The 24,410-nt window shown below is 37.5% G+C and overlaps 1 protein-coding gene across 1 annotated transcript in view; it reads left to right on the forward strand.

Moving 5' to 3' along the window:
- Positions 1 to 24,410, forward strand: part of LOC134539890 (cytochrome P450 4C1-like) — a 158,661-nt gene that overhangs the window by 45,524 nt on the left and 88,727 nt on the right. The window contains exons 3-4 of the mRNA XM_063382239.1: positions 3,313 to 3,419; positions 21,619 to 21,709. Of these exons, the coding sequence (XP_063238309.1) occupies positions 3,313 to 3,419; positions 21,619 to 21,709 (198 nt within the window). The remainder of the gene's footprint in view (positions 1 to 3,312; positions 3,420 to 21,618; positions 21,710 to 24,410) is intronic.

Here is a 24,410-nt window from a genome sequence, read left to right on the forward strand (position 1 = left end):
GTCACGGTGGCCATCTTGATGACCTTTGAACTGGACCTTGATCATGGCGTCCATCTATGATCCGCCATTTTGTATGACATCGTCGCCGCCATCTTAGATCCTTCATTTTCAATTCAACCATTTTGAATTATGACATCACCATTGCAATTTTCCTGACCGTCGCCAACTTGTAAATCCGTCATTTTTATGCTAGAAATTCGGGGTGAAAACTAAATAAAAATAATCAAATTTTAATAAAATATCATTTAAAAAACACACTTTTATCATGGAGTTTGGAGTACTCGGCTCGAAGCCCGTGAGGGCAAAAATACAAAAATTGTGACCGATCCTTTCTCCACTGAAGCCATAGGCAGACTGACATCCCACCACTTAATTTAAGATTTATATCGCCAGATAGTATTAACTTATGTCCGCCATCTTAATTTAGTCTGCTGGAGGCCATCATCTTTTTCTCGTCTGCTATAGTGCGCTACCACCATGATAGTTTAATTTCTGTCGACTAGAGTGCAGTGGTGGAAGGATCGGTCGCCATTTTTTTTGCCCTCACTGGCTTTGAACTGAGGTCTCCAAAATCTATAACATAAGTAAAACAATATTTTATTAAAATTTGATTGATTTTTTTAAATTTATTGCCCGAATTTCTAGCATAAAAAGTATGAATTGTCAAGATGGCGGCCGTAACGAAAACTGCAATGGTGACATCATTATACTAAATGGCTGAATTCGAAATAGAGGATCCAGGATGGCAATGAAGATATAATCTAAAATGGCGGATACAAGATGGTTACCATGGTCAAGTACAATGTAAAAGGTCATCCTAGATGGCCACCGTGACGTCACAATCCAAGAAGGCTGACACCAACACCACACCCTGAACACTGTCACCGGACATACATTCCTATAATACTTTCTTGATTGTTATGAGTACAGATAATACAGGAGTTGCTTGGCTTCTGGGTTGTAGATGCATAGGAGGGCAAAATTTCACCGACGTTTCGGGCAAAGTTGCAGTCGATATCGTCACAGTAGCAGTTACCTACTGAGGTTCTTGGAAGTTACCCTGATTTTAAATACCTCTGCCTGCTATTGGTGTGTTTCCTTAATTAGCTACAACTTTGGGCCCATCAGAGCCTTCTTTTTTTCTGGTTAGCTAGTTGGTTTGGCCAAACGGTGATGTTTTTCTATTATTGGCTGGGGCTGCTGACCAAGCAGTGTCTTCATCTGGTTGATTGGGTTGTTTGCCCATTCAGAGGTAATCTGTCTTTGGTTAAATGCAGAGCTAGGTTTTGAGGACTTTTAAGGATTAAATCGTATCCATCCTCTCTATGTATGTTTGATGGGTGTTTAAATATTTGTAAATTATTCCGAATGTATATGTGCTTTTACTGTTGGATGTATTCTATCCTTATTTATTTAATGTTGAGGCTGGTTTTTACGAAATGTTCTGCTAAAATTATCGTAGGTTTACATTTTTATAGTACCTAATATAATTTTAAATCCTTGGGGTGACTTGCTTGTCAGTTTGTCTTATGTACATTTCGCCACATGAACACGGAATCTTGTATAAACCAACTAGACATTCGGCTGGAGTTTTATCTTTCATTGATGTCAGGGACACCTTAATCATATTTATGGTTTTGATATCTGTTCATATTTCATGATTTCAAAAACTTCTTGCCAAATTAGTAGGTGTGTTTGGTATGTTTTGGGGCAGGAGGTGAGTGGTCGGAAGCTAGGGAGTAACAGTGGCCATTTTGGATTACGACACTTCCGGCGTCCATCTTGTATTACGTCATTTACGGCGGCCATCTTAGATTTAACCTTAACCTTTCTCCCAGCGGCCTTCTTGGATTTTACTTTGACCTTTGACCCCAACCACCATTTGGATTCCATCATTATGTTTTCTAATACATTCCGCAATTTTTAATGATGATGTCACGTCCATTAACTTGAAAATCATTAAAGTGATTTTTTTTTCGTAAAAGGAAAAGAAATATTCGTGTAAAAATACATATATTTTTAAAAATTGTACATTTACATGAAAAAAAACCGTATCACTAAAAAATAGAGTTCGCAGTTATACTGGGTTCTGATTCTTACCCGGGCATTTATGTTTTGTGTTCTTCCAGAAACTCCATAATTTAAAATTATTTTGAAACCATTCCCTGAATAGCTTTCCAGAATGAACTAAGCACAACAATTATCATTGTTAAATATGCTTTCATCTTTTTCATAATTTAAAAAAGTTCAGCTTTGATAACACATTGATAAAAATATAAAATTATGCGGCAATCATCGTAAAAAAAATACTCACTATTATCTCGAAAAAGGATCAAACTAAAGACGAGAATCGATAGAATAAAGCAGTTATAAAATTGATGATTATGTAAGAAATTTTTAGATTTTTCCGAATTTCTAGCTTTAAAAATAATAAAGGCTATTTTTAAGATGGCGGTCAAGATGCATTGAGAGCTTACTAGCAGCTGGTGGATGATGAAATTAGGCGTTTTCAGTATATATAATATTTTGTTTGAAATAAGTTTTTATTTCATAAAATTATCTCCTTTTTTTTTTTCAAGCAAAGATCAAACCAAGGACAAAATTCGATATAATCAATTGGAGACTGGCAGATAAGGAATTAATACATATTTTTAGATTTTTTCATAATACATAATTGAAAAAAATATTTTTAAACTAAAAATACAAATTTCGCATTGAGAAATAATCGAACCAAGAAATGAAATCAATGGAATCCTATAATTATTTTTAAAAACGAATTTTATTATGATTTTTGGAAAATTTTTCCAAATCAGCTAAATAATTACAGATTTGTAAATATGATGGATATCATGATGGCTGATGAAGCTTCATTCAAAATGGCTGCCAAACCAAAGTTCTGATCATAAACCACGATCATAGTAAAACTACGAACATGGCCGATTCCTGACGATTGGCTAGCCAACCAGCCACCTAGCCGTAGTCCTATAAGAAATACATTTTTCCCGAATCGCCATTTATATACTAGTAGCAAAAAATTCTTTCGAGCGTCTCACAGGCTGAGTTTCGAGCACTAATTTTACTGTGACTTGTGCTTTTAAGTTTTGTTCTATCGCTCCTAACATGTGAGCAACGTATTTTAAACTTTACTGTAGAATAAACGGGTATGTATAGTTCATACAATTGAAACTGTTATGTTTTATGTAAAGACAAGGTCGTTAAACTGAAACAAATATAATGGTGCATAATTCGCTGTCTTGTGACCTCCCCAGCGAAGGACGCAGTCTTCTGCCAGAGACGTGGTTGTTGTCGCAGGGTTCTTGGAGGCTCTCCTGGAGCGCAACCGGAAGTACGCGCCCATCTTCCGCAGCTGGGTCGGCCCCATGCCTGTAGTGCACATCAGCGACCCGGAGTACCTCGAGGTGAGTCCGTCCACTCCGCCCTGCACCGCTCTGCCAGCTGGCTTCGTCTAGCTTTAGCACAGCAGCGCTGCTTCACGCTCGTCGTCTTAGTGAATATCAGTACATGCTTCATATAGCTTTAGCACAGCAGCGCTGCTTCACGCTCGTCGTCTTAGTAAATATCAGTACATGCTTCATATAGCTTTAGCACAGCAGCGCTGCTTCACGCACGTCGTCTTAGTAAATATCAGTACATGCTTCATATAGCTTTAGCACAGCAGCGCTGCTTCACGCACGTCGTCTTAGTGAATATCAGTACATGCTTCATATAGCTTTAGCACAGCAGCGCTGCTTCACGCTCGTCGTCTTAGTAAATATCAGTACATGCTTCATCTAGCTTTAGCACAGCAGCGCTGCTTCACGCTCGTCGTCTTAGTGAATATCAGTACATGCTTCATATAGCTTTAGCACAGCAGCGCTGCTTTACATTCATCTACATAGTGAATATCAGTACATGCTTCATCTAGCTTCAGCGAACCAGTGCTGCTTTACACTCTTCGTCTAGGTGAATATCAGTACATGCTTCATCTAGCTTTAGCACACCAGCACTGCTTTACATTCATCTACATAGTGAATATCAGTACATGCTTCATCTAGCTTTAGAACAGCAGCGCTGCTTCACGCACATCGTCTTAGTGAACATCATTACATGCTTCATCTAGCTTTAGCACAGCAGCACGTCGTGTAGTCTCGCGTGTCGTCTCAAACTATCAATACGAGCAAACCACACATGACACCAATCACAGCGAAACTTCATACGAGAACGATTCTTCGTACATTTACTTCTCGTGTCATCGTGCATCATAGGAAAATGCAAACGAATTATCACAGTAGCCGCAAGGATGTCATTAGTATAGAAAAATATTTCCTGCACCGGTCTTCGGCGATAGTGCCGGAGATGTCGAACGCCATCTCGAATTATGACGTCATGGCAACCATATTGGTTGACCGTGAATTTTTAATTTAACCTTGGCCTTTAATTTTTGCCCAAAAATCACCTTAATCTACCAAAATTTCCAGTATTTTGGAGAAAAATCGGTCAAAACATCTCAAGAAAAAATAGAAAAATGAAAAATGCCTGTACTTCGAAAAAATGTCACGTTTTGAGTGTAAATGACCCGTTTGGTTGCTCAAAAATGAACACGGCTTGAAAAGTTCGTAAATTGGCTTAAGAATTCATACTTACAAGCCACCCTAAGCTATTAGATTTGGATGCCATGTCAGCCATAAATAAATCGAATGCCCCACTCTTTAATGTAGCAATCAATTTCGTTAAGCCAGCATATTTTGAAAATGCGTATTTTTTATGCTAGAAAATCGGAAAAATTTTAAAACTAAAAAATTACGTTAGTACAATTTTAATGCAAATATATATATTTTTTAAAAGTTGCAGATTTGGTTACGGTCACCATCTTGGTTTCTAGAAATGTCGCATGTCTCTTTACGACCACAGTCATGGTTTCGTTACGGTCACCATCATGAATTCCAGATCTTTTAAATTTTCGTTACGGCCACCATCTTGAAAATAAATTAATTTTTAAGCTATAGAAACCTGAAAAATTCTTAACTTTATTACAAAATTATTCATAATATCAATATATAAACACTTTGACATCGTATATTGAGACGTCACGACCGCCAACTAGAAAATCCGTAATTATTTAGCTAGAAAATCAGGAAAAAAATTTAAAAATTAATGAAAAATTTGCAAATTTTAATAAAATTTTAATAAAAAACGCTTACCTCTTAGAGTCCTTGGTTCGATTCTGGTAAGGACAAAATAAAAATAAAAATGGTTATGATATCCATCCTCAATTGAAACCGCCGGTATACCGACCTCCCACCACTAATGCCAGGGTATGTATATATTCAGCTAGTATTTCGTCATATCCACCATCTTGTTTCGTTTGATGGAGGCCACCATCTTGTTACGTCTGCTAAGGTGGGCTACCACCATATTAGTTTAATTTTTACCTACTAGAGTGCAGTAATAATTTATTATTACTGTGGCGCCACAATGTTTACATTTGTACGCCATCTTGGAAATATGTATTTATTTAGCTATAAATTCGGGAAAAAATACCAAAATACATCAAAATATCTTATATATTTGACGGGTTCTCAGAAATTTACGAAAATCGTGTCCACACTCAGTTTTATGTGTTATAATCATCATGTCACAAGATTTGTATTTTTTTAAAAAACTGTACAATTATAGCTACTCGAACCATACATAATTTTAGTGTACTCATCTCAAAATAAAAAATGGCAGTTGACTGAATACTTTAAATATCATTCCGTCATCGTGTCTCATTCTCAATATTACAATGATATATCATTAATTAATTTTGTTTTATGAAAATAATAATTTTGATATCATTAATTTCTTTAAAAATACTGTATTCTACAGTAAATATTCTATGCATTATATAGCAAAATCATTATAATATTTAACTTTTATCTGGGTCCCCAAATAAATATAATTCCCTCACATTTTTATTAATACTTGTTTTGTACTTTTGAATTACATAGTATATTGTCGTGCTTATAAAATTTTGTAGTTGGTAGTACTGCCAGTGTAACCACATCAGCATTGTTGTATGGCGCGAAGAGATGTACCTATTTCAGTCAACTAATTTTCGTTTCATTATTTAAATTATTCATTTTTATGCATCATTCCTTTACCTGAAATTTGAACAAGATAATTATTTTATTTTCCAATAATTTTAATATTGTTTTACATGTTTTGAGGAGTAAACAACTTGCCTTAAGTTGCAATTTATTTTGAGGTTATGCACAACCATTTTTTGTAGGCTATGTTCGAATTTATCATTCCCTCACTATCATTACCTAATTAAAATTAGTAATGAGTGAATGAGAATTTATGAGGGAATAACAATAAAATATTATATATCTCAGTAAATAAAAGAAATATATATATATATATATATATATATTAAAATGTTAAAAAACGAGTTTTTGTAAAAATAAATTCATGATTAAAAAAAAGCTGATAATTTTTATTTGAATTTAATGTTAATTAAACAATAATATAAAAAACCTCATTCCCTCACCTATATAATCATTTCCTCATAATTGATATTTTTCATTTCCATACTATTTTCATTAAAAAGAGAAATGTTGGGACCACATAATCGGTTGAGGTAAGGTGTACTTTGTATTAAATACAAAAGTTGTCTTTAAAAGCAAATTATGTATTTTTTATATTTTGAAAATTAATTTTTCTCAATTTCGTAAGAACTAGTCATTTACTGATTGAACCGATGCATTACTGTCCAAGGTTCGAACTTTGTTCAATGCAAAACAAATTTTTAATATCACATAAATTTAACATAAACCGGTTAAAAACAATTTCTTACTAAAACAATTTATTATATCATATATATTTTAATACAGGAACACTTACGAAATTTAACTATCTTATAAACATTTAGTTCTGCATTGGTTTGAACTAATTATTTCTTAGCTCCAATCGGTTTCCTGAAGATAGAGACCAACTAGATCCTTTGCCTACATAGTCTTTTTCTTCCCGACAGTTTCTGGATACAATGTTTAACAGACTTATTTACATCGCCGAAATTGTAAAATTAAATTCTTACTGTCTTGAATGCAAACTTCTTCACTTTGTCCTCCAAAGGAAATTATTTACCACATACACGGTCCAACCACAAGTTATATGTTAAACGTCAGTATTTAGCTATTTCATCGCAAACTGATTGCAAATTTTCTGTCTGATATCTTCAAGAAAAGTACAAATGTATTTCGAATCATTAAACATATAAGATAAAATTAGTATTTCAACGTTATACGAAAAGCACATTTTAACTGGTGGAATCCGTTATCATTTACTTGTAATGCACGAGCACAAACTTAGGCAAAGATTCATGTCCAGGCCTCATATAATTCTATTGCTCAACCTCTGTTTTTGTGCTTGAACGCATACAAGTCTCCAATATAAGTGATGAATCGATATTTATGCTCGTAGTCCATCCAGTTCGACGTTAAAGATGACAAATATGCCATCTAGTTTACAAGAACAGGTAATCATTTACTTATGCACCAGATGAGACAAACTAGGTGATCATCACGCCACTGTAGCCAGTAAACCACTGAGATTCTCATCGTCAAGTTCTCGCTTGTATATACTCATGGTCGCTGGAATAATATGCGATCAAAACACGAAACATTTACATCATTCTGCAAGTCCAAACCACATTGAAAAAGGAAGCATAGTTAACGAACAGGACACGCATTAATAAGAAATTTGAAATTGGTAGGATACGATATCATCACATGGCTACAATCACATCGCAGAGATATGGTCTCATCACAAGGATGCGATCTCATCGCAGGGATACGATCTTATCAGTAGGATACGATAATACAGGCAGGCATATACACGTACTTTTAACGAGAAGGATGTCAATTTTCACGTATTTTCAATTCAGAATAATACGATGCCTCCAAACGGTCTTTTATTCCAAACGTCATTGGATCCAACAGTCATTGGCTTCAAATTAGTTGGCTTAAACAGTCTTTGATTTCAGTCATTAGCTCCCAAAATCTTTGGCTCCAATTGTCACTGGTTTCAAAGCTCTAACACCAACAATATTTGGCTCCAAATGTCATTGGTTTCATAAGTTATTGTCTCCAAACTTCATTGGCCCCAAGTTCATTGTTTCAAACTTTACTTGGCTCTGACTGTCTTGGCCTAACTGCTTTAAAGTCATGACATGACTAAAAGGCTACAAGACTACGAAGCTATAAGGCTCCAAAACTACGAGGCTACAAGGCTACAGGGTTTCTAGGCTACAAGTCTCTGAGGCTAAAATTCTGCTAGACTACATTTCTACAAGGCGACGAGACTAAATAGCTTTAACTGTCTTTGACACCATTCAACTGTGAGAGTTAATTTATCTTATGCAAAATAACTTGCTGCATGTAGTCCCGATTCTTGCCAACAGATATCGCCATGTGTTGTGTTGAGGTAAATGTGATTTATTTTTTATGTGGGATGCGGGATGCTCACCTATGATCGCAAGAGAAGAACTTCGCTAGGTATTAAGGAGGAGGAAGTTCGTCCTGCATGTCAATGTTTCTCAGCTGTTTCAAGGCATATTATTGGGCTGAGTATTTTTTTTGTAATTTGAATTACGCTTAATAAAACTATAGTAAGTGCTGATTTAGTAACAGTAATTCATTAATTAAATGTAACTCAGAATAAAATTGCATAGTTCATTAAGTACAAATTTTTTTAGGTAGAGAATGATTCCTCATAAATGAACAGAAGCACTCGGAGAACATCATCAAAGAAAACCAACCAAATATTAACCCGATTAATCAGGAGCACACAGAAGATACCATCAAAATATTGGCAGGTATTATCAGGAGCACACAAAGAAAACTAACGCACGTTATTCTGAAACAAAATCTGTAAAAACTAAAAAATTTATAAAAATTAAAAAAATACAAATAGCTATAAAAACTAAAATATAAAAATAAACAATTCTTGTTTGTACTAGAATTATATTCTTTCTGTACAAATGTGAAGTTCACAAGCTGGCAGAAGCTTTTTTGTGATTTGAGATATTTTTTTTTGTATTTTTTATTTTGTTAGTCATTTTATTATCCTATTGAGAGTTTCAGACGGCACGCAAAAAACCGTAAAGGTGAAGTTCGTTCACTTAATGTGAAACTACCTGCAGACATTTCGACTCTTCGCTTTAGATTGGAGACTCGTATGCATACAAGCCAGGGACGTCGGAACGTTTTCATGAGTGGGGGGGCGAAAAGATGTATTACACTTACCTCTGTCCTACAGCGGGGGGTCCGGGGGTCCTCCCCCGGAAAAATTTGGAATTTTAGATGCAAAATTGTACTATTTAATCAGTTTCTGAACCAAAATATTAAATATACCATTCCAAGAATTTGATGACGTATTATGTATTAAATATGGATTAAAATATCGTGGGTAGTGGGTGTCAAATAATCTAACTCATGTGATAACCCATTAGCTTCGGTCTTGGAAATTAATGTCAATAGATATTTTTTTGGTTCCTTAACCTGTGAACATTGGTAGCTTGAACATATTATTTCTAGGATTATTCAAAATACAATTTGTACTGAATTTTTATTTTTCAACTTAAATAATATGTTTCTACATTTAAAACTACTACGATATGAGTTCCAGCGGACTGAAATCCAAGTGTAATTAAGTTTATCAACTGCTAATAAATAAATTTAAGAAATTAATCTTAAAAATCTTATAAATAATTAATTTCAGTATCGTAATTTGAACATTTAAAGAAAATAATATTATTATGTATGGCTCTATTTCCAGGAAAATACTGCAATATTTTATCCCTGAAAAATTAGATCTGAAAATATAACTGATTCGTACTGGTTCTAGAAAATATTTAGATACAGAAATTGTTAATTTTTGAAATACATATCTAATTATATAACTCTAATCAATTACTGTCCTCAATTTCATTAATTCATGACAACTATAGCAATTTCACACAAAACCACTATTTACAAAATATAACAATTAAAAAAAAAAAACTAGTAATATACAAAAATTTTAGTGAGATATAGGGCTTACTTCACAGTAATTAGACATTCATATTTTAACATTTCACTTACATAAATTCACTTTACAACTATCTTTTCACTTTCACATTGCTTCTGTCACATAAAAATAACACATTTCTGTAAATAATTTTTAGGTTCAATAAATTATCTTAAACTAACAAGTTTTATATCTATTTTCACCATAATAATTACAAACCTAATATAATATTTCACAGTTATGTTCACTTTTTTTGTTATGAATATAGCCTTTAGCCATTACAGTAGGTCCTACTTAAATGTCACACACCATACAGAGCACTGCAATCATGTGTACAGAATGTTAGGCTTTCTGAAACTCAACCAATAAATTTCGGCAGAGTATTTTTTTTGTAAACATGAAACAAAAATACATATGTGTATAATGTATGTGGGTAAAAATATTAGCGCCTAAATAAGATTTTTGAAAGTTTTATTCTCTTAATATTTATTTATGGAAAAATGGTATTTTAATCTTGAACTTTCGTAATTCATACCCTGCCGGAGTTTGATGGTTGAGTTGCGTAACCATCCGTATTATCACTATATTTCACTCAAAAAAATAAAATTGAACTTGAGAAATTAACGCACATAATAACAACTATGACAATATGCATTTCTTTTATAATAAAGTAACTTGTATTTGTTTTACGGTAAACCGAACAGACTTCATTTCGGCGGTTTTACAAATGAATTCTTTCATTACGGTTTCAAGTTTTAAGCAGCTTGTCTTTTCACTGTGAATGTGCAAAAGCAATAAATGTGTTAATCTCTTTTGTGACATTACTGAGCGTAAATATGTTTTCACACGTCGCAGGGCACTAAAAGATCTCTCCGCTGTAGCTGATAATGCGGGAACTGACAACAACAAAGTTAACAAACGCGTGACCTGATCAAATAGATTCCTTACAGCTTCTGGTTGAGTCTTAAGTTTTTTCACAATACTAGTTACGGACCTCTCATTTTCATCGACAATACTTGACAACATTGTCAACTGAGCGCACAGTTTGTCAAAATCAAAATCGTCTTCATATTTTAGCTTATGTTTTAGTTCTGTTTTACTTAGGGAAGGTGATCTTGCTTTCAAAATAGATTCAAGCTGAATCATAATATCTATACTTTCCTGGCAAAATCGACGACGCAGTTCAGATGTAAGGCAGTCAATCACCTCATAGTAAGATTTCCGCATTTTACATTTTGCGCTGAGTTCAGCTGGGACAGATGGGGATTCAGAATGCTCTAGTCTTTTAGGTGGCCACCTGGTCCGTGGTTGAAGAGGAAGTTTTAAATCAAGTTCACTGGTTTCGGTAGATTCCCAAATTATGTTGAACTCCTCCTCACTGCGCTTATGTTCAAGAGTAGTAATCAAAACTTCAGCAGCTCTCTTTGCTCCAGGTGCAGTAAAACTTGAATTCTGGAGTGATTTTGCAAGTTCTTCGCAAGGACTCAAAATTTCCAGTGCTATCTTTATACCTAACACAGTTTCAAATTTCTTTATCAACAAAATGTATCCCTTTATTGTTGACCTTCGCTCATCTCTGAGTGAACTTGGTTCTTCCAAAATACGAACTAATTTTTCCTCCGTCCGTTTGTAGTTGTCCAAAAATCTCTGCATCGACTTGCATCGAACTGCCCATCTTGTCGGACACAAAGCCAATAAACTGCTGAACTCTTTTCTTTCAGTCTTTACGTTTACACTATTTTCATCACTGGATGCTTGGTACAGCATGATGTTTTCGTAAATTTGTTTCCTCTTAGAAGATTCCAGTATGATGGTGGATACATTTTTTATGATACCCAATGCGTCACAGATAATTTCCGATTGTCTTGCCAATTCTTTTAGAGCTAAATCCAATGAATGATTTGTACAATGTACAAACATGGATTTAGGATTTTCAGCAGAAAGTTGTTTTTGCACACCATGTTTGCAGCGCCATCAAAACAGTGTCCTCTTAATTTTGATATGTCCAACCCTAATCTAACAAACATATCTTTAATTGAGGAGTACAAAGTGTCGGACTTGCTATCTGGCAAGAAATACATACCAATGAATGTTTCTGATACAGAAAGTGAATCGTTTTCAGTATGCCGCAAGCATATAGAAAACTGCTAATGTACACTTACATCGGTTGTGTCATCAGCAATCAAACCCAAGTATTCATTTTTTTTCAGTTCTTCTACTAAGTTACGCTGCAAAGCATGAGCCATGATTACAATAATTTCATTTTGAATGTCACTTGTCCCTCTTTTCTAACCATTCCTTAAGACCAGGGACATCACATTTTTCTTGTAGCAGTCTGTATAAATTACCTGTCTCAGATTCCGATCCTCCTCTCAAAGCTTGGCCACTTCGTGTTAGGTATCTTATTGAGCTGATAATTGTTTTCAACACAGAGCGGGCTTGCCTCTGTTCTGCTTCTGACTTGGTACTGATCAAGATGATGACTGGTGTGCCTTTCTCTTTCTGGATCATGTAGTGAATTGATTTCAAATGAAAAGAGCTCTTTTCATGTGATCTAAACCTTTCAATTGCTTTTTACCAGTTTTTAAAGCCATTGCAAATAAATGTGGTTTCAATTCCTCTAAACTCTGAGTCTGACAGTTTCTGAAATTTAACTGCCTGAACACACATGAAACACAAAACACTACCTTTTCCCACATCGTAATGTAGCCACTTGAACGTGTCAAACCATGAACTTAGGCAAGGCCTGTAATTTGTTCTTGGGAACTTATATCCTGGGGCAGGACGAAAATGTATGATTTCAGCTGCAGCTTTCGAGTGGAGACAGTTATCGTGCGAAGTACAAGGATTTTTAAATCCAACATCACTTTCGGGCGAGAAATGTAAATTTTTAGGTGATGCACTGGCAGTAGTTTCGATGACTTCATCTTTCGAATGGAGATCAAGAGCTGTGTCAGTGGGGTGGCACACATTACCAGGGGACAAGTTGTGCTCTAGAACAGTTTCATTAACTTTGGACGAGCAACTTGGAGATGGAGAACTGTGACTGGAATTTAAATGTTCATGACTGTTACCATGGAGCTGTTTAGTCCTCTTTGGGTTTGACAACCATGAATCGAGCGTGAGCCGTTTTCCTGACTTCTGTAAACAATTATAAATATAATTATTTATTGAAAATTATGGAATAATTGTAATTAAATAGTATTTTTTTTTTGCTTTTTAAGTAGTAAATATAAGCCTAATATATATAGGTCTACCTCCAAAAAAAATTAATAAAAGACAAGGCGTTACTTTATATCCACATCATGTCACCACTCATTGTTCTTAAAAGGCCGTAAAACATTCTTCACTTACAGGTAAAAAAAAGTAAAGTGAGGGTTTTACTTTTCACGGTTGTACACAGAAAGGCTTAAGGGGACGGAACTTAACGATTATATGGTAAAGGGTGTCTATTTGGATCATTTCAAGTTTTAAGCCTTATAATAATTCAACATTTTAAGTGATGAGATACAAAAAAAAAATAAAGTTACAATTTGTGCATAATAATGTTACGATCGCGCTTGGCTGCAGTGCTTGGCATCGCCGTGCTCGTTCGGCCTGTCTGCGCCCCCCTTCCACCCGCATCCTCTCCCTGGTATCTCGTGTCATACTGTCTCGCAACATCCTGACCGTCGCAGCGCGCACCTGCCTCAGATCGAGTTACTTAAAAGAGGCCGCACTGCGGAATAAAAGACTTAGACATGTTAATCGGCGCGTTTTGTGGGAACCCGATGCTTGTTGAGTTTATCGGCGTTCTTTGAGCAGCCGCCACGTCCTTCGAGGACTCACGACGCGTTTCTGGGCATTTCGACGTCGAAGGTCGCGCGATATCTCGGAGACATGCCCGATTGTTCTGGACGGGAACCCAAGGGTTATATAAGGAGGTTGGGCCGACCTTCGAGAGGAGTTCAGTGGGGAGTTCTCCCGCGGCGGAGTCTCCGGGCGAAAGTACCGCGGGTGCGGCAGAGTGGCGAAGTCCCTGGACGAAGGTTCCAGGGCAGGGAGTGAGTGAGTTCAGTGGAGTCGGGAGGTTCCGGGCGATAGAGTCGCGGGCGCGGTGGAGTCCCGGGCGAAGTTGCGAGTGAGTCGTCGTGTGGGATCTCGGCGAAGGGTGTGACGGCGGCGGAGTGCGGCGACGGAGTCCCGCGGCGGAGACCCACGAGGGGTGTTGCGGCGAGAGTTGCGCCGGAAGTGCTGTCCAGCGAGGTGTGTGAAACGGGTGACTGGGGAATTGACCTTTTTTACGTGTAATTAATTATCTGCCAATTTAGAAGATTATTTGTAAGTGACAAGTAGTGGTAATAAATAAAACTGTGTGTGTGAAATAAAATCTATTAATTGGGCTATCCTTTACGAACCCGCGGTAAATCGTAACATTTTGGTGTCAGAAGTGGGATAGCCCTAATTAATAGATTTAGGATTTAGTTAGAGTATTAGAATAAAAATTAAGGATATAATTTAGTTTACGAGAATATAGTTAGTGTTTAGAACTTTAGTGAATTTGAAATTTTCTAGAGTTAGTTTGAGTATACTGTAGTCAGTGTTAGTTTTAAATGTAAGAGAGATATTGTTAGTTTAATAAGGTTCGGCTAGGTCATTTAAAATTAAGAACAGTATTAGAAAAAATTATTTAGGTTGATTAATTAGTAAATGCTTTAGAAAGAGATGGCTGCTGAAGAGTTAAATGTATAAGATATCAGGAAGATAAGGGTTATCCTGGAATAAATGGTGAATGACATGAGGACATGGATAACCAGTATGAAGAACTCTGCGAAAGAAGTGAAGTGTGAAAATAATGTGGGTAAGGACCATCATGAAGAAACGAAGAGCGGGTCAAACAATAGCCTAGAGGAAATGAAGAAGGATCAGAATGAAATGAAGAATGGCCAGGAAGAAATGAAGAATGAAAAGAAGACCGAAATGAAGATAAACCTGGAAGAGAACAGCCAAGAGAAGAACAGCCAAGAGGAGACCAGCCAAGAGAAGACCAGCGAAGAGAAGACCAGCGAAGAGAAGACCAGCCAAGAGAAGACCAGCGAAGAGGAGACCAGCCAAGAGAAGACCAGCGGAGAGGATAACAGCGGAGAGGAGACCAGCCAAGAGAAGACCAGCGAAGAGAAGACCAGCCAAGAGAAGACCAGCCAAGAGAAGATCAGCCAAGAGAAGACCAGCCAATAGAAGACCAGCCAAGAGAAGACCAGCCAAGAGAAGACCAGCCAAGAAAAGACCAGCGAAGAGAAGACCAGCGACGAGAAGACCAGTTTAGAGAAGACCAGTGAAGAGAAGAACAGCGAAGAGAAGACCAGCGAAGAGGAGACCAGCCTAGAGAAGACCAGCGAAGAGGAGACCAGCCAAGAGAAGACCAGCCAAGAGAAGACTAGCGAAGAGAAGACCAGCGACGAAAAGACCAGCGAAGAGAAGACCAGTTTAGAGAAGACCAGAGAAGAGAAGAACAGCGAAGAGAAGACCAGCGAAGAGGAGACCAGCCTAGGGAAGACCAGCGAAGAGGAGACCAGCCAAGAGGAGACCAGCGGAGAGGAGACCAGCGGAGTGGAGACCAGCGGAGAGGTGACCAGCGGAGAGGAGACCAGCGGAGAGGAGACCAGCCAAGAGAAGACCAGCCAAGAGAAGATCAGCAAAGAGAAGACCAGCGAAGAGAAGACCAGCGAAGAGAAGACCAGCCAAGAGAAGACCAGCCAAGAGAAGACCAGCCAAGAGAAGACCAGCTAAGAGAAGACCAGCGACGAGAAGACCAGCGAAGAGAAGACCAGTGTAGAGAAGACCAGTGAAGAGAATAACAGCGAAGAGAAGACCAGCGAAGAGGAGACCAGCCTAGAGGGGAACAGCGAAGAGAAGAGCGAAGAGGAAATTAGCCAGGACATGAAGATGAAAGAAGAGCTGAAGAAAAGAACAGAAGTAGTGATGATGAGTTACAAAGTAAGGAACATTGAAAAAGAAGAAATGAAGATAAACGAAAGAGAGAGAGGAAAATGCCAAGAAAAGCTGAAGAAAGGCCGAGAAGAGAGTCAAGAAGAGATAGAGAATTGCAAAGAATAAACGAAGAAAGACGAAAGAGAGAGGGGCAAATGCCAAGAAAAGCTGAAGAAAAGCCGAGAAGAGAGTCAAGAAGAGACAGAGAAGTGCAAAGAAGAAACGAAGAAAGACCAAGAAGAGACTCAGGAAGACCAAGAAGAGGTGAAGAAAGACCAAGAACAGGGGAAGAAATACCGAGAAGAGAAAATGAGAACACAAGGAGTCATGAAGAGGGTACAAGGAGAAACTAAGTGCAGTCCAGGTGAGACACAGAAGAACCAAGAGGGCACGAGTAACCAAGAAGAGACGAAGAAGAGCCGGGAAGAAATGCTGTGCGAACAAGTAGCTGCGAGAGAAGAAATGGAGAGAAATAGGGAAGGATCAAGGAAACTGTTGGAAGGCAATAAGCAATGCACTCAAGAGTATCGGGTCCGTCCAAGGCATAGGTCAGCCCGTCTCGGGCAGCTGGCTGAACGACATGGGGCATCTGCGACGCAGAAGTGTCGCCGGGTGACAAGAGAAGCTACATCTAATGAGAGAGAGGGTTATCTGGTGAGACTGTACAGCCCGCGATGGAGGAAAGGCAGGAGGCCTAAACTTCGAGTAGCATGGGGACATCCAGGAGGAGATGCATTACCTGTTCGGGACGAACAGGTTTAAGGAGGGAGCAATGTTACGATCGCGCTTGGCTGCAGTGCTTGGCATCGCCGTGCTCGTTCGGCCTGTCTGCGCCCCCCTTCCACCCGCATCCTCTCCCTGGTATCTCGTGTCATACTGTCTCGCAACATCCTGATCGTCGCAGCGCGCACCTGCCTCAGATCGAGTTACTTAAAAGAGGCCGCACTGCGGAATAAAAGACTTAGACATGTTAATCGGCGCGTTTTGTGGGAACCCGATGCTTGTTGAGTTTATCGGCGTTCTTTGAGCAGCCGCCACGTCCTTCGAGGACTCACGACGCGTTTCTGGGCATTTCGACGTCGAAGGTCGCGCGATATCTCGGAGACATGCCCGATTGTTCTGGACGGGAACCCAAGGGTTATATAAGGAGGTTGGGCCGACCTTCGAGAGGAGTTCAGTGGGGAGTTCTCCCGCGGCGGAGTCTCCGGGCGAAAGTGCCGCGGGTGCGGCAGAGTGGCGAAATCCCTGGACGAAGGTTCCAGGGCAGGGAGTGAGTGAGTTCAGTGGAGTCGGGAGGTTCCGGGCGATAGAGTCGCGGGCGCGGTGGAGTCCCGGGCGAAGTTGCGAGTGAGTCGTCGTGTGGGATCTCGGCGAAGGGTGTGACGGCGGCGGAGTGCGGCGACGGAGTCCCGCGGCGGAGACCCACGAGGGGTGCTGCGGCGAGAGTTGCGCCGGAAGTGCTGTCCAGCGAGGTGTGTGAAACGGGTGACTGGGGAATTGACCTTTTTTACGTGTAACTAATTATCTGCCAATTTAGAAGACAATTTGTAAGTGACAAGTATTGGTAATAAATAAAACTGTGTGTGTGAAATAAAATCTATTAATTGGGCTATCCTTTACGAACCCGCGGTAAATCGTAACAATATTAAATAAATTTTTTTTTTAGTTAACTCATTTCCTGATAAATAATTATTAATGAAAACACTGCGACAGCATGAAAATCCGTACATCGTGGGGCTATTTGGAGCACGTATTTTTTTTACTTAAAAGTACACAATTTTAAACAATATAGTAAGAAATAGTGATTGGAAATTTTTAAAACATATCTACCACAATTTGTTTTCCATAAGCACCAACATGTGTTCTGTACCTTACTGACCTATTTCTAAGAGTTTCTTCCCAAGGAGTATTCCGATCTTAAACACAATAACACAAATAAAAGAAAATTAGCGTCAACCTCATACAAATCTCAGCAATCTCACTCACATTGGCTTAGTCGTATACACAGAAAATGAACAAATGAAACCTTTGCCATTTGCAGCGCCATGTAATGGCATGGTAAAGCGAGGAGCGATAACGCGGGAGGAGAGTTGGCGTATTAGTTGCATTAATAGTCGAGAGATAGCGCAGTGTGCAACTGCTTGGTGGAGGGCCGAAAAGAAAGGCTCGTAGTGGTGATCTAAATATTCTAAATAGTTATTATTCTGTAACAGTTATTTCCGTAACAGTTCTTAGTGAATAACAGGACATTTAAACCGTTATTGTATAACTGTTATTTGAGAATTCTGGGAGAACTCATATTAAAAGTGAATGCTGTTATGATGTTATAACAAGACGAAGATTTGTTCTTACTACACGAGTGCTTAATGCTATAATATTTAATATATAAATAACTTAACTAAGTACACACATTTTGATTAAAATATGGAGATTATCTTAAAAAATAATATTTACAAAATATTATACAATAATGTAACTGTTATTGTTTGATAACGGTTAAAATATAACAGCTACGTTAAATGCGGCTTATCCCTAGATCTCGACCTCTCGAAAAATCGCTGTTCTGTTGTTCTGGGCCATGAGGCTTGATACTCTGACGGTAGATGTAGTACAATTTAAATAAAATACCATCTAGGAATTTGCAATTATTTTACAGTATATTGACAATCATAAATTTGATTTTCTAATCAATGTGATCACCAATGCAACATTTGTTAACTGCTGGTTGAGAAAAATACTACTAGGACCAAACATTTATTCTGGGAAAAGGAGGGGGGTGAAATGCTACTCTCGCCCCCCCCCATGCATAACAGCACGGGGGCGACTCGCCCTTGCTGCCCCCCCCCCCCCCATCATTGTTCCGACGTCCCTGATACAAGTTCAAAAACACATGATCAGCAACCAAATGCAATAATGCCTGAACTTGAATCTAAACCTAAGACTCTATTGGGTGCATTACAGGTAAATGATAATGGATTCCACTTGGCGAAATCTGCATTTCGAGGAATGTTAAAAGATAATAATTATTATCTAAATAAATTTATTGAGTCAACATATATTTGTACTTTTTGGATAATATCAAACAGAACAAAATCAATCAGCTTACAGATGAATTTTTAAAGTATCGATCATTAAAATATAACTTGTGGCTCACTAAGTGTATGGTAAACAGTGTCCGTTCTTGGACAAAGTGAAGAAGTACGTATTCAAGACAGTGAATACTCCTATTTACAATTCCGGTGATGTGAAGCAGTTTGTTAAACAAAATAAAATTACAGCCTTATAACATAGTAAACATTCTGAAATTAAAATCGTTTCTGTCCTCTGCATATAGTATACTATCTCATCATTACAATAATCACACCATATATGTACAATGTTTTAATTAAATAGACGATTTTTCTATGTTTATAAAAGTCCCTTACAGTATAAAGCTATGACTTTTTTTTGTCAAGAATCGAAAATATTTGTGCATATATATTATGATATGCCAATAATTGTCCGTTCTATTACAAGATAATTAAGTTTATAACACATTGAATTTTTATGGTTTTTAATAGTTTTTCTTGCTCTCATTTGTCTTGAAATCACTTTTTAAAGGACATTATTACATTCATGGTTTTAAGCTGCAACAGTAAAATATGAATGATTGCTATTCGAGATCGGCCAAGGTTTCTTGCTGAGATGCCGCATTAAAGAGAGTCTAGAGCTCGCTTACAGCCTCTCCCCCTCAGACAAGGAAAGTCACTTCAGACAGGTGAATGTATATTAATTATGCTCCATACAGTACTTCTGACCCTCGATTAATAGATCATTTTATTACGCACGTGGTAATTCTAAACTCGTCTGCAGTGCGCCTTGACATCATGCAGTGTGTTCAAGCATTTAAATAACTTTAGTTTTTCAGTATGAGTGTAGAGTAACGAATTGACAAAGTAATTCATGAATGATATAGATTATGTCACTACTTAGGTTGTGTTACGTTCTGTGTGTTTTTTTTTTACCTATATTCTTACTAAGACTATTCAAAAATCTCCATTTCCATCTTTAAGGTAGGAGCTTGTTATAAACATGTAATGAAAGTGACTCAATGAAGACGTTATAAAAATCATAAATAAATTTATTATTTGGTTTCACAGAATAAAACACAATAATACTAACATTAAAAAAAAATTATTTGGATTAACGAACTATACAAATTACTTGTAAGTGAAAATTCACTTTTTTATCATATAACATATTTAATTTTATTTAATTTTTAATAAAAAACTAAGTTTTAAAAATTATAAAGTGACATATTTTACATAATTTTAAATATAATTATATAGGAGAAAAATGTTTTTAAGAGATAATTCAGTTTTTTACACATTGTATTTCTGATGGTGTTTAGTAGTTCCTCTTACTTCCATGTTTCGTGAGATCACTATTAATAGGGCATTCTTACATTCAAGAAAATAATATACATTTTAATGTAGAGAGATATAAATATTTTTTATTAATTTGCCATATGTAAAATATATAAAAAATGACCGAGACTTTCAGTTGTCGTCAGTGATGAAAAAAATATCTAACCTTCGTAAAAATCAAACTCATGCTTTTTTCATGTTCATCATGTTGTAAATAAACTTATAATACGAAATTAGGAAACAAAATTAACTAACATTTCTTTAAAACAATGCTGAGCGTGATAAATAAACTTATTAATAAAATATTAGTTATTTCAAATAACAACATTTATGAATGCGAATCACACACATATTTCTGCGCCTGCGGCTAGATGTCACTGCTTGAATCGTAAACGTTGTTTTCCACCATCAAACGCAGAGAGCTATTAGCAGCAGGAAACAACCGGTATTTCTAAATTATTAGAAACGGTTCTGATGAAACCAAGGCTTTGGACATGATTTTTGACAAGGAACAGTTAAGATTGACTTGATTTGGATTATTACCTGGCGTTTGAATTAAAAGTTGTTTTTCCATGTCTCTGCTTCACCGATGCTTAGAATCGGGCCCTTTATATGGCTGAGAGCGATAACTGACCAGCTGAAAAAATATACCACACAATGCTCTTCAATGTCGAAGTCTCCAGAGGATTTGTCAAACTAAACCTAGCAATGCATAGTCATCAAAAAACATAAAGGTGAAATATAATGTGGCTCTCAGCCATACAAAGGGGCTGCTAATAATTATCAGTGGCATGTGAATTTTTTTTCTAGCGCCAAGTAAGAATCGACATCAAGTCATCTCAATTGTTCAATGGATGCTGCAACATTTAACTTTCTTTCATGGTCAAAACATGATTCTTGGGATACTATTTATGTACTTATCATTAACTGCTAGTCCTTTAAGGCACAGGAAACCCTGCACAACAATAACATGGGTCAATCTCAGTCCCTTTGTTCCCAATTTAAACTACCGTTAAATAACAACGCAAATAGGCAGGTATCTAAAACAATTAGACATTGGAAGTGGTTAGTATTACTTGTGATAGAAATATGTGCAGAATGAATAAAATTGTAAACTAGACGGTTCAGTTACTTCAAACACAGTAGATGCATCCATTAGGAAGCTAAGCAGTAGTGTTTTAATGCTTCGCAGGTGCTCCTGAGCAGTCCCAAGCACCTGGAGAAGGGATACATGTACCGGCTGCTGCATCCCTGGCTAGGCACAGGTCTGCTCACCAGCACAGGTGAGTGCTGCATCTGTATGTCATAGCTGTGATGACGTTCAGTGCATCTCCCCGACCTGCTTCTGCTGAACAAGCACTGCGATCTGCAACTAAACTAAGTGTTTCGTTCGCACATCTCACCGTAAACATGCTTAGATAGGTTTTGCGTATGTACATCCTCTACGCGATGACGCTCAGGTATGTGCTGCATCTGTACATACTCTCCGACCTGACACTTGGATCAATTTCAGAGTTTATACATACTACACGATCTCACGTTCAGGTGGTGCATTGTTTGTGCATAAACCCCCCCCCCCCTCCTTTCCAGACCGATAGCTCAGCGGGGAGTATCTCTGAATATAATCCCCGTAATATTTTCCAGGTGTATGCTGCGTCTGTACTTACTCTCTGACCTGATGCTCAGCGGAGTTTATCGTCTGTACAAACTTGAAGTATTAAATTCAGATGAGTACTGCGATTGTACATAATCCCCGGCTGACACTCAGCATAATGTAACGTCTGTGCACATTTTTGTCGTTAGGTAAATGGTGAGTCTTAAAATACTGCCTGACCTGACTTTCAGCAGGGTGTATCGTTTGTACGTACACGGAGTAAAGATTTTCAAGTGAATGCTGTTCTGTACATACTCCCAGTACTGACGATTATGTGAGTTTTGAGTCTTTACATACTCCTAGTACTGACGCTCAAGTGAATGCTGCATCTGTACATAATTCCTGACCTGATGCTCAAATAAGGTTTATTGACAGTCCTAACTCCCAGGAGAAATGTTCAAGAGAGTTTTGCGTCTGTACAAACACTTCGGCTGATGCTTAGGGGGATATATCGTATGTAAACATTCTCCAAGTACTGTTAATCAGGTGAGTGCTATGTCTGTACATACTTCCTGACCTGACGTTCATTAGAACCGCATTGTACATACTCTCAGAACTCAGATTTGATGTGTCTGTAAATACTGGCCGAACTGACACTCAATTGGGTTTATAGTCCGTACATTCTCCCAGTATTAAAGCTCAGGTGATTGCTGCGTATGTTCGTACTCAATCACCTGACGTTCATTAGTTCGGCTAGTATATATTCCCAGTATTGAGCTCAGGTGAGTGCTGCCTCCGTACATACTCACCACCCTACGATCAGATGAATGCTGCGTCTGTACATTCCTCATCCATGACACTCAGGTGAACGCTGCGTTTGTACATACTCCTTGACGTAATGCTCACATATAACCTTACTCACTGTACTGAAGTGCAGGAGAGTGATGCAACAGTGCATCCTCTCCGACCTGAGCCATTGTGGGTGCTTTTTCTGTACTTACTCTCTGACATGACGCTCCATTTGGTTTTGCGTATGTACATTCTCCCTGTACTGATGCTCGATTGCTGCGTCTGTACATACTACCAGTTCTGATGCTAAGGTAATAGCTGTATCTGTACATACCCCCCGAACCTAACCATCGGCAGAGTGTACAATATGATGTTGAGCAGAATGATGCGTCTCTACATACTCCCAGTGTTCAGACATTGGTATAAGTTGCGACTGTAAAAACGTCCGAACTTATTTTTTTTTCTGTATATACTTCCAGTACAGACCCTCAGAAAATGCTGCGTCTGTACATACTCCCTGAGCTTTGGCACTGCGATGTGTGTTTCGTCTCTTCGTACTCCCAGGACTGATTCTCAGGTAAATGCTACGTCTGTACTAACTACCTGACCTGACACCCATTAAGGTGTATTGTTTGTACATACTCCCATTACTGACACTAAAATTAATGCTGCGTTCGTACACACTCACTGAACTGATGCTCAGCAGGGTGTATCGACTTTAAATACTCCCAGTACTTACGCTCAGGTTAATTGTGCATCTGTACATACTTCACGACCTGACTCTCAGAGGGGTGTATCATCTGTACATAATTCCGGTCGTAAGATTCATGTGAATGCTTCGTTTCTACATACTCCACGACCTGACACTCAAATAGGTGCTACGTCTGTACGAAACTCCCCGACATAACGCACAGGTGTGTGTGTGTGCTACGTTTATTAATACTCTCTACCCTAAAGCTCATGTTAGTTAGGTGTCTGTACTTACTACATGACCTGATCTTCTAGTGAGTGCTGCATTTGAACGTATTACCTGACCTGAAACCGAACTGGACGGTCTGTCATTATGGTAAAACAACTGACTGCCTACATCAATAAATAAGAACAACAACCGCATTTGTTATTTTTTACCAAATTTAGTTTTAAATGTATAATAAACTATCACAATTATTGAGGCTTATTAAAGTATTTAACAAAATTATTTAAATTTGTTTATCGAAGTATAGTTTAAATCCTCTAAGAGTTAGAGCATGATATAAAATATTGTACTTTACAGCTGCAATAACAAGTATGTATGGAAGAATTTGTCAGTGTAACAATAAGGCTTTCAACCGTAATATTTGCATAAACATAAATTTACCAGAATCTCTAATTTACAAAACTATTCCACAAAGGTATTCTAGGATTGAAATTTTTTTAAAGTTTTTTGAAATAATGTATTAACATACTAAACTGTTACGCTTATTTTACATTACTTGAGAATATTTATAATATTTATAATAACTTTTGTAATTTTCTCGTATATACTAAGATGATTAAAAAAACACATATGGTAAAAAAGTTGACTAGAACAATTCATACACATAAGTACTAGTTTCTGTAAG

Source organism: Bacillus rossius, chromosome 16, assembly GCF_032445375.1.
Source record: "Bacillus rossius redtenbacheri isolate Brsri chromosome 16, Brsri_v3, whole genome shotgun sequence".
NCBI lineage: Eukaryota > Metazoa > Arthropoda > Insecta > Phasmatodea > Bacillidae > Bacillus > Bacillus rossius.